At 38.3% G+C, this 16,611-nt stretch overlaps 1 protein-coding gene across 2 annotated transcripts in view; it reads right to left on the minus strand.

The window, feature by feature from the left end:
- Window positions 1–16,611, minus strand: part of FIRRM (FIGNL1 interacting regulator of recombination and mitosis) — a 69,124-nt gene that overhangs the window by 11,264 nt on the left and 41,249 nt on the right. For both annotated transcript variants that reach the window (XM_072998263.2, XM_078392440.1), the window contains exons 16-20: window positions 16,268–16,357; window positions 15,228–15,413; window positions 5,652–5,774; window positions 2,872–2,967; window positions 493–606 (exon numbers count right to left, since the gene is read on the minus strand). In XM_072998263.2, the coding sequence (XP_072854364.2) occupies window positions 493–606; window positions 2,872–2,967; window positions 5,652–5,774; window positions 15,228–15,413; window positions 16,268–16,357 (609 nt within the window). The remainder of the gene's footprint in view (window positions 1–492; window positions 607–2,871; window positions 2,968–5,651; window positions 5,775–15,227; window positions 15,414–16,267; window positions 16,358–16,611) is intronic.

Here is a 16,611-nt window from a genome sequence, read left to right on the forward strand (position 1 = left end):
CATCTCCCACATGTTCTTGTGAATCATAGCATAAAAATCTAGATATAAATCCCAGAATCACATTCATGGAAAGACCTTAACAGCCCTTCCTGAACTGGCACCTCCCACCCCCAAAACAAATCAACAAACATATCGGAGTAAAAATGCATGTATGTAACACAGACAAGAACATTAAACAAAGAAGTAAATGGCAAGTTACCAGCTACTGATAATTCCTAGGCTACAATAAACTTAGTGGCTACAATACACCCAGAAGCATATTTCTGGCTCAGAGTGATTACTGTTACCCAGTGGATGGTTATCATTTAAACATTCAAAAATGTATCAGAAACGTGAAATTCTTATGACTAAAATACTGTGAATATACTTACCTGGTAGTCATCCCTGAAAAAATATTTTTCCGTGTTTTGGCTTCATTATTTTATTCTGTTTTTTGATTTATAAATTATATGTACAAAAAGAAAGCACATGATAATAGTTCATTGTATTTACCTGGAAATCTGGTGGAATAAAGGGTTTCCCCATTGAAGAGAGAAAGTCTAAGATTGCAAGGAGAACATGATCTGGTGGATTCAGTTGGATGAGGGCAATCTGTACTGTTAACACCTGCAACAAAAAAAAGTCCAAGATTGCCCTTGAAGAGATAAGAAGTTGGTTATAGGCACACACACTGCCCCTCTAAAGCATAAGCCCCCTCTGTCCCTGTTACCTAAAATATGACAACATAATATGTGCTCAGATGCCAAGTATTAAGGTTGTGCTCCACCTTACTGCCTCAACTGGCAGACTGCCTCAGTCTGGATTGATGCAATGGGCCAGAATTGCCTTGCCTTGTTTTCCAAAGCCTCAGATGTCATTTTCAATGGGAACAAATGCTTATAACCTTCCTTTGTTGACAGTTTCACCCATTTCAACCTCTTCTGATGGAAGAAAAGCTTCCAGATTTCAGGCAAATATATGCAGTGGAGATTGTACAAAAGGAGACTTTAAACAGAGCTGGCCAAAATGCAGGCTTCCAGATGTTGTTTAATTAAACCCCTCTATCAGCCAATGGTGGGGAATGCCGAGTTATGCAGTCCAAGATCATCTGGAGAGCTGCACTTTAATGTTTTGGTTCCTTCCCGTGCTCCTCTTCTTTTGCTCACATTTTGATTTGTCTTGTTGTGTGTGTGTGGCAAACATACATTCACACATAAATCGTGTTGCTAAGCTATGACACATACTTTAAAATCCTGCCTGCTTGTAAAGGTCCTTGCGTTTCAAGCAGAGGGGAAGTCTGGGTCCTTCTTAATCTTCATTTCCAAACCCAAATACCTGTAGTCATCACTGTTGTTTTAATTGTGGTGAGAAAACATAAAAAACAAAAACATTCTTCTGAATCTCTAAAGGGGCTCCAAAGTCTTGGGACCACCTCGCTTTGTTTCACATTGTTCAAGACCCAAATTATCTCAAGCATGAAAGCAATCCAAGAACTTCTGCAATGGGACTACTTGCCTTGGATTTAAGACCAACAGAGGAAGAATTCTGGCAAGAAAGAGAAGAGGGAGCATACGACCCAAACCTACTCACAAGCTTCTGAATGTAATTAAGACCCCAATGACATTGGTGCATCAACCTAATAACAGCACATACAATTTGAAGGACTTTGAAAATAAAGACTTCCAAAACTCACATGCTTCCTTCCTCCTGAGATCATTTCTGAGGAAAAATACTAGCTGAGTTATATCCTAAATCTATTAGAAACAACTCCTATGAAATACAGAAAGCATGATCTCTGATCCTCGATTGTGAAGATCATGGTCTCTCAGAATCCAGAAAGCAGAAAAACAGTAATTTTATTCCAGCACAGATTAATGCTTCCTAAACAGAGATTGGCATGAACCAGAAAAATGGCAGTTCATGGTGGTTTGTGGCTACAAACCATGAACTTTCTGAACTTCTCAAAAACATGAGCCATGAATTGGTTTGTTTTTTTAAAATGTTTGTGCCTGGGTGGGGGATAAGAAACTAAACCACCACCATCACCACCACCCACTCTGCAACCCACCTGCCCCCATACGACTGCCCCTGTCACCTCTCTAGCTTGTGCTGCTGTTTCGTCCTGTTCCTCTTACACTCAGTGTTCCTTCTAATTTTACAGAGCACTGGGCAGAGCCCCGCCCTGTGTGCGCAGGGGTCTGGCTGCAACCAGAAGCAAATGGGTGGCCCCAAACCAGTCCTGCCCTGAACCAGGGCCACGTGGCCGCACATCTTAAAGGGAACGTTGCCTCCAGGACTGCCATCTTCATCAACAGCCACTTGGCTTCCCTTCCAGGAGCTGGGCCTGCTGTCTCTGTGCATGACACGCCTGTCAGCTGAAAGGCTTGCACAGAAATAGCAGCCTCACTTCCATGAGCTAGGCCTGCTATCTCTGAGCATGCACAGAAGGCAGCACCCGGAATCCTGGAAAGCCGCGCTGCCACCACTGGGATGACAACGGAGGAGGAGGAAGAAGCAGAACCAGGTAGGGATTAGGGAACAGGAGGTGGGGGGGGGAGAGCAAGCTGTGGGGGATGGGGGGGGAGAGAGAAAAAAGGCAAAACCAAACCATCAAACCAAAAATTGCATTAAAATTTTCTTGCTTTGTTTTGTTTTGGCTTGTCAGTTTTCATGAACCTGAACTGACCTGAACCAAGAAACCGGCAATTTTTTAGGAACTTACAAACTTATGGTTCATGCCCATTTCTATTCCTGAATCAATCTATAGTAAAAAAAAGAAAGATGACTGAATGCAACGGTTATAACCAGTAGAAACTGGCTTGAAGGGAAAACGTGCTGGATGTTCACCTGTGAACTTAAAAGCAACTTGCCCACCTTACCATTTTTTCTTACCTGAATTAGAACTTGAGGCTCTAACATTTGAATGAAAAGCTGCAGAAGTTGAAATATCAGACAAAAGGCCTGCCACAGGCAGGGCACACTGGACACCTTCAGTGAAAAAGAAGAACATGTTATATCCTTGAGCACCCCAAATCCAACAGGCAGTGGTCACTCAAACCAGTGGCATTTACAGGAATGCTGAGTCAATATTCAGCAATTGGTTACATAGATTTGCTATGGCTGGGATTGGATTTAGGTCTGAATGTTTAACAGTACTGCAGTCAGTTACTGGATAAGTGACATGAAAGAAAGATAGCATGAATGTCGGTCTTTGTCATTTACCAAATATTAAAAGAAACAAACTAATGCTGTTTTTCAACCTATAGCATGTCAACTTTCATAGGCAGAACGTGTGAAATCCAAATGTTAAGATTAAATTTAGATCACCACAGAGTATCCTAATTCAGTCCTCTCACAGCAGTATTTGTCATAGAAGGCCAAGATGATGAGAGTTACACTCGTTATGGTTAGCACATGGTAACTTCCATTTGTACCATTTCCCTGAAAATAAGACCTAACCTGAAAATAAGCCCTAGTATGATTTTTCAGGATGCTCATAGTATAAGCCCTCCCCCCAAAATAAGCCCTACTTAAGTGAAAGCTCGCCCTCCACCACTGTGCAGCAACCAGAAGGTGACATGATTGTATTTGAATAAATGTATATTGTTATACATGAAAAAAAAATCCCCTGAAAATAAGCCCTAATGCTTTATTTGGAGCAAAAATTAATAATACCCTGTCTTATTTTCAGGGAGATATGGCATTGCGGTAAAATAACATATAACAATACATGAATCAGCCTGGGAAGGGCATTCTTCTTCGCTATGGTAGAAGACAAAAATAAAGGCTTTTCTTCCTTTTCCAGCACATAACAAAGTTTGCAACCACAACAGCCAGAAATAAATACTTTCATTTGTACAACACCATTCTTTCATTTGTACAACACCATTCTTCAGTTGCCCCGAGTAGACGTTGTGTAGAGGGGCGGGGTAAAAATCGAATAAATAAATAAATAAAATACTGTAAAATGTTAACAAAAGCATAACTAAAATATACTACACATTTACTCTGCATGCCAAAGAAACCTCTTGCTTTCTGTTCCCTCTTCTGTTTCCCTTTTACCAAGAAAGAAAGGCTAAGTTCATCTAGTCTCTCTTATGAATGAAAACACAAAATTATGCAGCAATAAGTGTGTCAAGGTTTGAAATTTTGTGTGTATAGAGTGTAAAAATAATAAAGGGAGAATCAGTCCTGGAAATAAAAGAGCTTTTAAAATTGAGGCTTCATAATTGTTCCAAAACAATTGGCCGGCTCTACAGCTAGGTCACTGAACAATAACAACTCCTGACAGCTGAATATATTCATGTGAAAATATGTTTATGTTATAATGAACATGTTTATGTTATACTGTGTAAATATGAAGGGGTGTGTGTAAGTCCTATAGTGCATTAGTGATTAGAATATTTTGAGTTCATAATAATCTAGTGTTTCAGGATTTTAAGGTGACACCTGAAAGCAACAAATGCTTAATGGTATGGTGTTTTATTCCCCTAAACTCTGTAAAATGTTAGTCAAAGCAATAAAATAATGGCAGCCTGCCAGATTTCAAAGTTACAGATTTCTGGAGGTACAAAGACTACACGAATAATGCAATTTCCCATTAAAAAAAGGATTCTTGGAGTCCCTAGCTTTTGGACCTCCAGACCCCTGGAAAAGAGATTATTTGCAAATTGGGAGGATGTGCGTACAACAGACGGAATTTTAAATATAGGGGGGAAAGACATGTACACAGAGAATCCAGGCATGCAACTCATCAACAAAGCAGGGCTTCACGCTATGCCCCCCCCCCACACAGATACTAACAATCATGTAGCAGTGCAATATCAACAATCATCATAGACACAAATTGGTACAAACAAACTGGTTTGGCTGGTAAGCATTTATAATTATTTTGTGTGTGTTCTTAATATACTCAGAGGTGAAGAATGTTATTTTTAATGTATTTTTTTATTCTTAAGGTTTTAGAGATGTATAATTTCTAAATATAAAGGGGGAAATGGGAGTGTGGGAAGGAAATAAAGCTCTCCAAGGTTCAGAAAAAATGGTGATGGATGACTTTCTAGATGCCTGGAAGTCATTCACCTGTGATGGAGAGGGTTATACGGCTGTAATACGGGGAGTGGTACCGCCCAGAGTGGTAAAATATACCAGATGGGCGGGATATAAATTGAACAAATAAATAAATAAAATAAATAAATACTTTTGTTTCTAAATATACCCTAAGCTCCTTTATTTTTGGATTCAGATATGAACTGAGTATTTGTCTACAACTTAATTTACTTTTCATATATTTTTACATATTTGTGTCTACAGTTTTTCCACAACTGTAAGATTTCTGTATTTTTACAAAACCTCAGAACTATTTTGTGTTTATGGAACATGGAAGCAATGTAGATCTATACAGCTGGTAGAATTAGGCAAGCTGATGTTGCCTGGAATCTTCACAACAATGAAAAGATTTATACCTTGATAGATTAAATTTGATACGATTGTCAGTTATTGCTTGGTTTCATTCTGGAATTAATCCTCCTTTTGTGGGGTAATACCACATGTGATAAACACAGGCTTTTGATTATCCCCTGGAGGTCTACAAAGTTTTGTAGTGCTCTTAGGGAGGGTTCAGGCATCAGCTTATCTGACCTAAAAAGTGGGAAAACAGAGAATTTCCTCACCTGTGTGACGTGTAACACTGTCAAGAGTTTGCAGATGGCTCCAACAAGCACCATTCGTTGTCCTGCTTCCAAGGTCTCCCTAGCAGTTTGGCACATAGACAGCAAGGCAGAGAGAGCAGTGTTCTAGCAAGGACAGAAAAGTTAGGAGCACTTCATGAACTGAAATCCAGTAGCACACATTCACTCATCATATGGAGCTTTAAATATAAACAACTTTAGATTGTTACACTCATAGAGCCAATTCCTGTTGTTGTATATTATTCTTAAACAATGCTGTTGTGTTGCATTAAAACTGGTTTCTCAGGTTTTTCAGCCATTAAGTTATGTTTCTCCTCTACTTTCCCCCCATTTATTTTGGTTTGCATGATCACCTGCAACAGTCTGTATTTTACCTTACTTAAGACCACAAATGGTAATAATTTCTAATAATATACAAGCCATCTGTTCATCTAAAGAAGAACTCTTACCTTCCTTTTGCTGGAATCGGATATGTGACATCCTTTGTGTCAAAAAAAAAACCTCACAGAAGAACTGATCAGCATCTACCAAAAGTTCCTGGGATTTGTGTAGTTGTTGAGAGGCCACACAGCCAATATGGAAATGCAATTTTTGTAAGACCATTTATTATTGTCCATTCAACAGACTTTACTGAAGAGGACAGCACAGAAATGAACTGGATGTGTGTATAGCAACATCAATTTATAAGCTATCTAATATGCCTATAAGAAGCTGTCTAACATGGAAAACCAAAACATTCATTTTCTAATTTGATATTTCAACAGCCCTGACAACATTTGGGGCTATGACGAAAATGGCAAAGCTGTCATAAAATTGGCAGAATCCCATTCAATGTGCTTTATACATGATCCAGTGGCAGGTGGCAGTGAAGTGACACTCCAGATCTAATTTTTTTAGTGAGCTTATAGCTCAAAAGTGCACCCAAACCCAAACACTAGCACAGACTGACTCAGCCAGCCATCCTCAATCTATACCATTCCATGGCAGGTATAATTTCAAAAAAGTCAGTGGGGAAAGTTTATAACAACGCTAGATGCATCTGTCCTTCAGGCTGCCCTTCAACCAGAGAACTATGATCAACTGGTAACTTCTATTTTTAAATGTTCTCATGCCTCCATTCCAAGTGGGCGCCGGATCAACTACATCCTAGGTCTCACTCCAGAAACACACACCTAAAATTTCGATTGTATGTCACACTTGGAAGAAAATCCTTTTAGTGAATATGCAGTAAAAGCTGGGAGAAATCTGATCTTGACTCTTGCAGAAACAAAAAAAGAGCTCACTGGATAGACATTATAACAGACCTTGATATGGCAAGAATCAGCCAGAAAGCTTGGAGATTACTGAAAAGACTAAATAATAATCCAAACAAAAGGATACTGTATGCAAATATATTGAAACCAGACAAAGAAATATCAAACCAGGCAAAGAACCCAAAGCTACAGGCTAATCCCCCTACTATGTCACATAGAACACGTTTGAATGAATGATATTAAACCATCTAGCCCCTAAAATTGAACCACTTTTAATTTCAGAACAGGCAGGCTTTAGACCTGTCAAAAGCTGTATGGCTCAAATCTTAAATCTAACCCAGCATACAAAAGATGGTTTTGAAATACTGATTATTTTCTAATTTGTTACATAAAATATCTGGAGCGGCATTTGTTGACCTTACAGGAACATATGACTGTGATGAGATGGGTTTTTGAGTTAAAATCTTTTAAGGCATATGGGTTTTGTAATTAAGAAATAAGCCAGAGAGGTTCCATTTTGTTTCTTTGTATATAGTATCTGTGCTATGCTGACAAGTTGTTTTCTAGGCGAGCAGAGAGAATGTTATTCTGAAGGCCTGAGAAAGGACTCTGTGTGATTAGATAGATGGGAATTGTTGTGACTCTTTGATAAACCACAGAAAACCCAAATAACATCTGGTGTGTATGAGAAAGAAGTCATGTGGTGCAACAGGACTGTTTGCCTAGTAACGAACTCTGATTGGATGACATCGTGGGAAGGTGCATTAAGCCCTTGCCAGTTACTCTAGAAAAAGGAACTTTTTGCCTATGGACAATGTCTTTCCAAGACCGACCTTTCAGTGATTCGTGACCTATTCTTCAGTCATTTGGGACTCACCCTGATGTCTTTCGAGAGAGGCTGGTGGCCTACCTACATGGACTAGTTCCTATGCTTTGCTGGATTACTTTTGGACTTATGGGATTTTTCCTAAGGACTGTGCATGGACTATTTTCTATGGACTGTTCTATGGAATATTCTTTATGGACTTCTTTTCTTGGAATACTCCATATGGACTATGCTCTTGTAATTTTGTAAAGACTATGGTATATTTACTGGATTTTTCTTTTCTAAGGACTATGGGACATATAAGGGATTTTTACTTTTGTTAAGGGATTTTTATTCTATAGGATCACTGAGGACTATAGCCTTCTTATAACCTACTTGGATTATTTTGTTTTTACTAATGATTTCCTAGACTGGAACTGTTTTTATTCGTTTTAATGGTTTTTTGTGTTTTTAATAAGGTTTTTGAACTCTTTTATATTTTTCATGTTTTCTTTGCCTCACTACATCTGTGTAACTAAACAGCACAATGCTAGTTTATTTGTTTTGGGTTAATTTGGCTCTGATACTTAGTAACATGCTTTTTCTTTAATAAAATAAAGATTATAAAACTCAATTGGTTTTCTGAACAGTACACTTGTCATAGGGTCATCTGAGAGTGCTGCCTCGGCCTAGCTTACTTAGAGTCCTGTCAGTGGTGCAAGTTAAGTCTAAGGACTACAAAGCCCACTTGACCTTTTCACAATAATATCTGAGAGCACCAGGGTGTTCTTATGTGGGCAGACCTGCGAGAAGGAGTGTTGTATCATGGCTAGCTGAATCTGGACTCTTCAGCCCATTTTAGCATGTGCAAACTCCTGATTGCTCTCTGTCCAAGCTTACACGTGTGTTTTCGAACCCGTGTTTGCGACAATGACATCATCAAATGCTGCTCACAAAGCTCTGTCTCCTTACTAAAGATCATGGACCAACAGAAATGGTAACACACTTAGGAAACTGGCTGGTTTTTATTCTCACAGACATTGCTTTTAAAATTCTTTCCCCCCATCTTGATGATTTTTTTTCCTAGCAACATCTTGTAATTGTTTTTCCACTATCACTTTCATTGGCTTGTCTTCTTTGAATCATAATTTCCTCAAACTTTGTCAACTTCAGACATTCACCATTTTGAAAATTATTACAAACTGATTTTGAGATGGCATGTCACTTAACACTTGTGAAATTAAATATTATGGATTTCAAAAGAGGATGTAGGTACTTTTTTCCATATGTGGTGAGAATGTGAATTAGCACTGAAATTTTGGAAGCTAGTATGGAAACTTTAATGCAGTATCAATTAACTGAATGGTATAGTGAGATGTGGGAAATAGCAAATGACAAACTGACATGTGATATAAAATTTTAAAAGGGATTGTTAACGGAAAATAAGTCTATTGCTATATGATAAGACTTTCTGAATTTTGTATTATTGAAAGGTGAAAGTTGTTTACCCAAATGAGATATAATGTCATTTTGGAAGTGTTATGGGGCATCATAATCAACAGTTTGAAGGAAATGTATCTTTATTGGTCCCGGTGACGGGTGCACTAATGTTAGTTGTGTTTACTGATGTAGTAAGATGTGGGTTTTTTTTCTTTTATGTTGTGTTTGCATATTGAATTCTTAATTTTTTTAAGGAATCTGGCTGTATCAAAATGGGATGCACACCCACAAACAATAAGAACAGCTTTGTTCCTGTGCTCCACAGCAGAATATGCTCATGTCGTATGGTGTAAATCAGCACATGCCAAACAAGTGGATGTAACTCTTAATGAATCATGCAGGATAATTACTGTCTGCCTGAAACCTACTCCCCATTGAAAAGGTCTATTATTTGGCTGGCCTTGCCCATCCCAAAGTATGTCAAGAGGTGATAGCAAATAATGAATGATCAATGCAGCATTTATGTGCATGCAATTTATGCCTCACCGCATGTATGAAATAAGACCTCGCAAATGGTCAAGTAATGCTCTTGAAGTACCCACTTCTGGTCAAAAATAGTCTATCTTCATATTTTAATTTTATCTATACTTCATATACATCCATAATTTTAAATTGTCCAACATTCTGATACAAATAAACACCTTATACATCACATGACCTTTCTGCATGTTGTGTGTTTTATGACTTCTTGGTCTTTATTCATTTATTTTAAGAATCCTTGTTGGTTAATAAATGTTTTTAAATGCTTCCATCTTTTTACAGTAGCCTGTATTATAGTCTCGGGTGCCCAGTGTGATGTAGTTGGTAGAGTAATGGACTCAGAAAATGGAGGTGAGATTCCCCAGCTCTGCTATGGAAACTTATTGGGTGGTGAGGAACTGGCAAAACCACTCCTTAAATACCTCACTCACCTGGAAAACCCTAAGAGAGTCACTGTAAATCAGTTGTAACCTTACAGCACAGAACAAGTTCCACACCATACGTTACAATGGTACAATAGGCCAAACTGAAAGTTTTGTTATTGTGTTACATCTGTTATTTTAAGAAAGCTGCTTCAGACCATTTCTTTTCTGACTTCAATAGCACAGTTATGACCCCATTTTTCATTCAGCTAAATTATGTATTTGTCAACATAATCCACACTTTCATTTCAGTTCTTTTAATAGCATTTCTTTGGTTACTTGGGCTTTTACAATTACTATTAACCTGATTTTCTTAACATTCATTTTTAGGCTGTGCTCACTAGCTATTTCACTGATTTTATTAACTTTGCAGACCACCTAAAGTGCCAGTTAGTAATACTGCACTGTATAACAGATGCTGATGACAATCTCTTTTAATGATAACCATTCAATTATTTGAAGCAACAAGTGCTTCTCTAAATAAATTCTTGGAGTATAATTTGAAAACCAGTGGCAACAATATACCTCCTCATACACCTCTTCATATATCTATGCCCTCTGCCATCTCTCTTCCAATTTTCACTGAAGCTTTCTGTTGCAGTTCATATACAGGCTGCTAATTATATGAATATCTCTTGAACTGAGGTGTTTATTTACTATTAGCTTTATCAGTCAGCTGTGTTGGGACTTTGCCAAAAGCTTTTCTATAGTTAATAAATGAAGCATATATACCCACCAAGTGCATATCACGCCATCTCTCCCCAAGTACATGTAAGCAAAACGCCGCTTCCCTGATTCCAAATCCTCCTCTGAGCTATGCATGCCCTGCCCTTTCTTTGCACTTCTTCTAAACTCTGTCGTGTATTGTCTTTAAGGAAACCTTCCACAAATAGGTCACTAAGCTTATTGTTCTGTAGTCTTCACAAGCTTTGGCATTTTCATTTTGAGGTAAAGCAATAAAAACCAATCTCAATCACATTTCTGGAATGATTCTTGTTCTACATAGCTGACTGAAAAGATTCACTGAAAATCTAAGACATATTACCTTTACTACTTCTGCATAAAATTAATTAAAGCTAGCTTTTTTGTTAGCCATATTGCATTTGGGATTTCTGATCCTATATCTGTTGAAATAAATTTTGCTGGTCTGTTACTATCAAACAGCTATTTAATGTACTAATTCCACATCACGATTTTACCTTTGAAATCAAGTGCTAGAAAATTATTTGCTTTTATTAGGAGCAAGCATGGTCATTTCTAGAATATGCTTGCTACTGCCTTGGTTTTCAATGAACATTAGAGTCACACTTCTTATCTATATTTTCTCGGCCACCATTTTTCTTTGGCTTTGCTTAATTTTTTAGGTGCCCTTCTGTAATTGTCTGTATCTGATGCTGCCTATTTTTCAACTTTCCTCTCTCTTCTGTTAGCTGTAATATTTCTTCAGTAATCCATTTCTTTTTTTTTTTCCATGTACGTTTCTGCTTTTAAAGTTGTTCTTGGTCACATCTGATAATACTTCTACCATTCTAAAGCAATTAGCCTGAATAAAACATAGTATCAAAATATCTTGGGAAACCCTGAAAGGTGAGATAATAAAGGTCCAAGCCAAAACAATACCACAGAGAAAGAAAAACAAGAGACGTCTGACAAGACCGGCATGGATGCACACAGTTGACAAGCTAAGGGACAAAAAAAAGAGAAGTATAAAAAACTGAAAAAGGGTCTCATAACTAGAACAGAATACTAGCAAATAGCTCAAATCTGCAAGGATGGAGTCAGGAAAGCTAAGGCTCAGAATAAGCGGAGGCTTTCAACAAATGCCAAAAATAACAAAAAAAAGTTTCTTTCAACATGCAAGGAGGAAGAGGAAAGTCAAGGAAATAGTTGGTCTGCTAGTGGGAGAAGATGACAAGAAGGTGACAGGCAACAGGGAGAAAGCAGACCTGCTTAATTCTTTCCTTCTTTCTTTCTTTGCATCTGTATTCATGCAAAAGGAAAAAATGGTCCACCCTGTCAAAAGCAGCACTGTGAAAGACAAGAGAGGGAACCAGGTCAAAATAGGTCAGGAAGTTGTAAAAGAGCACCTAGCTGCTTTGAATGAGTTCAAGTCTCCTGGACCAGATGTTTTACATCCCAGGGTACTAAAAGCACTAGCAGATGTGATCTCGGAACCACTGGATGAAATAATTGAGAGGTCCTGGAGCATGGGCAAAGTGCCAGAGGACTGGAAAAGAGCTGATGTGGTTCCAATCTTCAAAAAAAGGGGGGGGGGGAATGGATCCAGGAAACTACAGACCAATCAGCTTGACATCAATACCTGGGAAAATCCTGAAAAAAATAATCAAGCAGCAGATTTGCGAGCACCTAGAAAATACCAAGGTGATTACTAGAAGCCAGCATGGGTTTGTTAAGAACAGGTTATGCCAAACAAATCTTATTGCCTACTTTGATAAAGTGACTAAATTAGTGGACCAAGGAAACACAGTGGATATAGTATACTTAGACTTCAGTAAGGCATTTGATAAGGTAGACCACAACCTACTTCTGTGTAAGATAGAACAAAGTGGGATAGACAGCACAACTACCAGACGGATTTGCAACTAGCTGACCAACTGCACTCAACGTGTGGTCCTGAATGGAACCACATCTACTGTACGTGGAGGGAAGTGTGCAGTGGGGTCTCTCAAGGTTCTGTCTTGGGCCCAGTGCTCTTCAACATCTTCATAAATGACCTGGATGAGGGGATTGAAGGAGCACTCATCAAATTTGCGGATGATACAGTGCTGAGGGAAACTGCTAATACTTTGGAAGATCGACTCAACATTCAGAAGGATCTAGATAGACTTGAATATTGGGCACTATCTAATAATATGCAGTTCAGCGGTGGGAAAAGTAAGGTCCTACACTTAGGCAGGAGAAACCAGATGCGCCTAAGGATGAGTCAGCAGTGTGCTGCAGCTGCCAAAGGTGGACAAGCAAATAGAATAGTAAGGCATGGAAAAGTAGAAAAATGACAAAATTTGAAGAGATTACAGAAAAAAGATTGAAAAAACAGAAAGAAAAGGAACTGTAAGTCAAATATATAAACTATTAACGCAAGCTGAACAGGGTACACAAGGATTAAAAATGCAATGGCAATATGATTTGGGTAAAGAAATAATAGGCGAAGAATGGGACAAAATATGGGATCAAAGAGTTATGAAGAACATGTCAGTAAGGATAAAAGAAAATTGATATAAAGTAATATGGAGGTGGTATTTAAAAATGAATATAATAGATAAAAGTGTATCATCATTATGTTGGAGGTGTAAAAAAGGGAAGGGGATGTATATACATATGTGCTGGTTATGTGAAGTAAGAAAGCAAGAATGGAATCAAATCTTTAAAGAAATAAGTGAAATAATAGGATTAAATATTCAAATGTCCCCATTAGCTGTTTTACTGAATTTGGTCAATAAGGATCAAGTGTTGAAAGAAAATAAGGATTTAATAGTAATAATGATTACGGCTGCAAGATTAATTTTTGGAAGAAACTGGAGAAATGATAATCAATTCAGCTTAGAGGAATGGTATAGAGAATTATGGGATATGGCAATTAATGACAAACTAACATGTGATATGAAAATAAGAAGAGGCCAATCAAAAAATAACGATTTTTAAGAAAATATGGAATGTATGTTTGGAATATGTATTCCAGAGAGGGAAGGGGTATACACCGAGGGAAGAAACAATGAATTTTTGGAGTGAAAATGGATTGAATGAAGTTTAATGCTAGCCCTGAAGGTGATGGTGGCACTGTGTGATATATAGCTGTATTTTATTTTATTGTGTTTTATTTATTTATTTATTTTTTCTGTGTGGGAGTTGGTTTATGTTATGTAACTCATTTTAGTAAAATAAAATTTAAACAAACAAAACAAAGAAAGCCAACACAGTCCTAGGCTGCATCAACAGGAGGATAGCATCAAGATCACAGGAAGTGATAGTACCACTCTATACTGCGCTGGTGAGGCTGCACTTTGGAGTGCTGTGTCCAGTTCTGGTCACTACAACACAAAAAAGATGCTGAGGCCCTGGAAGGGGTGCAGAGAAGAGCAACAAAGATGATAAGGGGACTAGAGGCTAAATCTTACGAACGACAGCTTAATGAAGAGAATATTGAGGGGAGATATGAAAGCAGTCTTCCAATATCTGAAGGCTTGCCACAGGGAAGAGGGCATCGATTTACTCTCCACTGCACCTGAGGGCAGGACAAGAACCAATGGGTAGAAACTCATCAGAAGGAGATCCAACCTAGAAATAAGGAGGAATTTCCTGACGGTGAGAATCATTAAGCAGTAGAACAGCTTTCCTCCCAATGTTGTATGTGCCCCATCACTGGAGATTTTCAAGAAAAGATCAGACAGCCATCTGTCCGGTATGGTCTGAGGTCTTCTGCCTTGCACAGGGGGTTGGACTAGAAGACCTCTAAGGTCCCTTCCAAACCTACAAAGATTCTATGATCTGTATTCTCAAAGGCTTTCACAGCCAAGATCTGATGGTTATTGTAGGTTTTTCGGGCTGTTTGGCTGTGTTCTGAAGGTTTTTCTTCCTAATGTTTTGCCAGTCTCTGTGGCCGGCATCTTCAGAGGACAGGAGTCAGAATTCTGTCTGTGCTCTGGTGCAGTTTGTGAGATAGTTGAGTATTTATAGCTGCAGGATCAGCCTTTTGTCCTTTTCAGGAGATTGGGTGATTATGGTGATCAGTGTGTTTTTTGTTGCGGGTGTATTGCTGTGATAAGGGGGAGATGATCTGTCACTGTGACTGATGGGTGTCGTTAACTGGTCTTTTGCATGCAGTGATCACCGGTCCTTGTGGCCAAACTCTACCCAGCCACAAGGACCGGTGATCACTACATAAAAAAGACCAGCTAACTACACCCATCAATCACAGGGAATAGATCATCTCTCCCCCTTATCACAAAAATACACCCACAACAAAAAAACAAGGTGATGTGTGTAAAATCAAATACTTCAGTGAAAACTGAGCCCCATTTTAGACAGCAACTAAATAGGAGCAGAGAAGAGAATATTCTATTTATTCACATTTTCTTACCATTTGTGGAAGCTCTTCCAGTGACTTTTCATTGCTCAGCCACTCCTGACATTGAGCAAGTCCCATCATAAAAATCTCATGAGCAACTTGATGTTTAAGCAAAGGTATGAGTGCTTGGAGAGAAAGATGTTGCCACAACAACAGATTCTCTGGATTTTTGGGAGGAAATAATTCGGTAAATTTTACCTATAAAGAGGAAAAGATTACAGCAAAAACATGGAAGAACTCAATCAATTGCTGAAAAGAACAGAGCAAGACACATACACCCAATCTTATTGTTCATATGTAAAATTCTTAAAAGAAATTTCTTTTTATTCAGAAATATAATATTATATTTCTCCCTATCAAATTATTAAGCAGAGCTAAAATTAGAAATAATCAACCTTCAGTTCCTTACTCAGGATGTGAATTCAGTGCCTCTCTCTGGCAGTTCTAACCAGAGCACCAGCTGAAGTCCAAACTTTCTTAAGAGAAGTGATGGTTGTACAACTATCAGTACTTAGGGCAGTGGTTCCAAACCTTGGGTCCTCAGATGTTCGAAAACTCCCAGAGGCCACTAGCTGTGCTTGCCAGGATTTATGGGAGTTGCAATTCAAGAACATCTGGGAACCCAAGGTTCAGAACCACTGACTTACGAACCTAAGTGCAAAGCATTTCGGCACAACTCGCAGAATCCGTTCTTGTGAAAAGTGAGCTTTTCTTTTTTCCAGAAAAGACAAAAATGTCCTGCTATTTAAGCAGCATTGCTACCACAGACTTAATTTCTATATGCTGTTGGGTTTTTTAATTTTCCTTTTCTTGTATGCTTCATATATTATTCTGCATTACCCATCATGATAATACGCCAAAACAAAAATAGCAAAAAATAATAAATCTTCTTGTCCTTCCCATTGAGTTTAACTAATTCAAATTGTCTCTCATCATCTGGAACGGTTCCTTACCAATTAATGAGACAACATTTTAGTCAATTAATCAGACTGAAAAACACAACCCAAGTAATTATGGGCTGGCTCAGCAAAAGAGATTAGACTAGAACTTACCTGGTGATCAGATGACATGAAGAATAGCAGACGTTTTAACAGGACCCCTAACAGAACAACCTGGTAACAGTCAGCAGGACAGGCTTTTATCTGAATCAGGGTAAGAAACAATTAAGCCTTTTATGTTCAGTTATTATAACAACATTTAAGTAGTTTTTACAATAAAGCAATGTTTGCTAAAGTCCATCTGTCTGTCCGTACACACACACACACACACACACACAGAGAGAGAGAGAGAGAGAGAGAGGCCAGTTTTCGTGACTGAGTCCAATATTACAATTTTCTGGTTGACATTATTGATTTATCTGTAGCAAGCTTCGGCACAATTCAGCCTGTGGGAAACA

The sequence above is a fragment of the Pogona vitticeps genome, chromosome 4, assembly GCF_051106095.1.
Source record: "Pogona vitticeps strain Pit_001003342236 chromosome 4, PviZW2.1, whole genome shotgun sequence".
NCBI classification, from domain to species: Eukaryota; Metazoa; Chordata; class Lepidosauria; order Squamata; family Agamidae; genus Pogona; species Pogona vitticeps.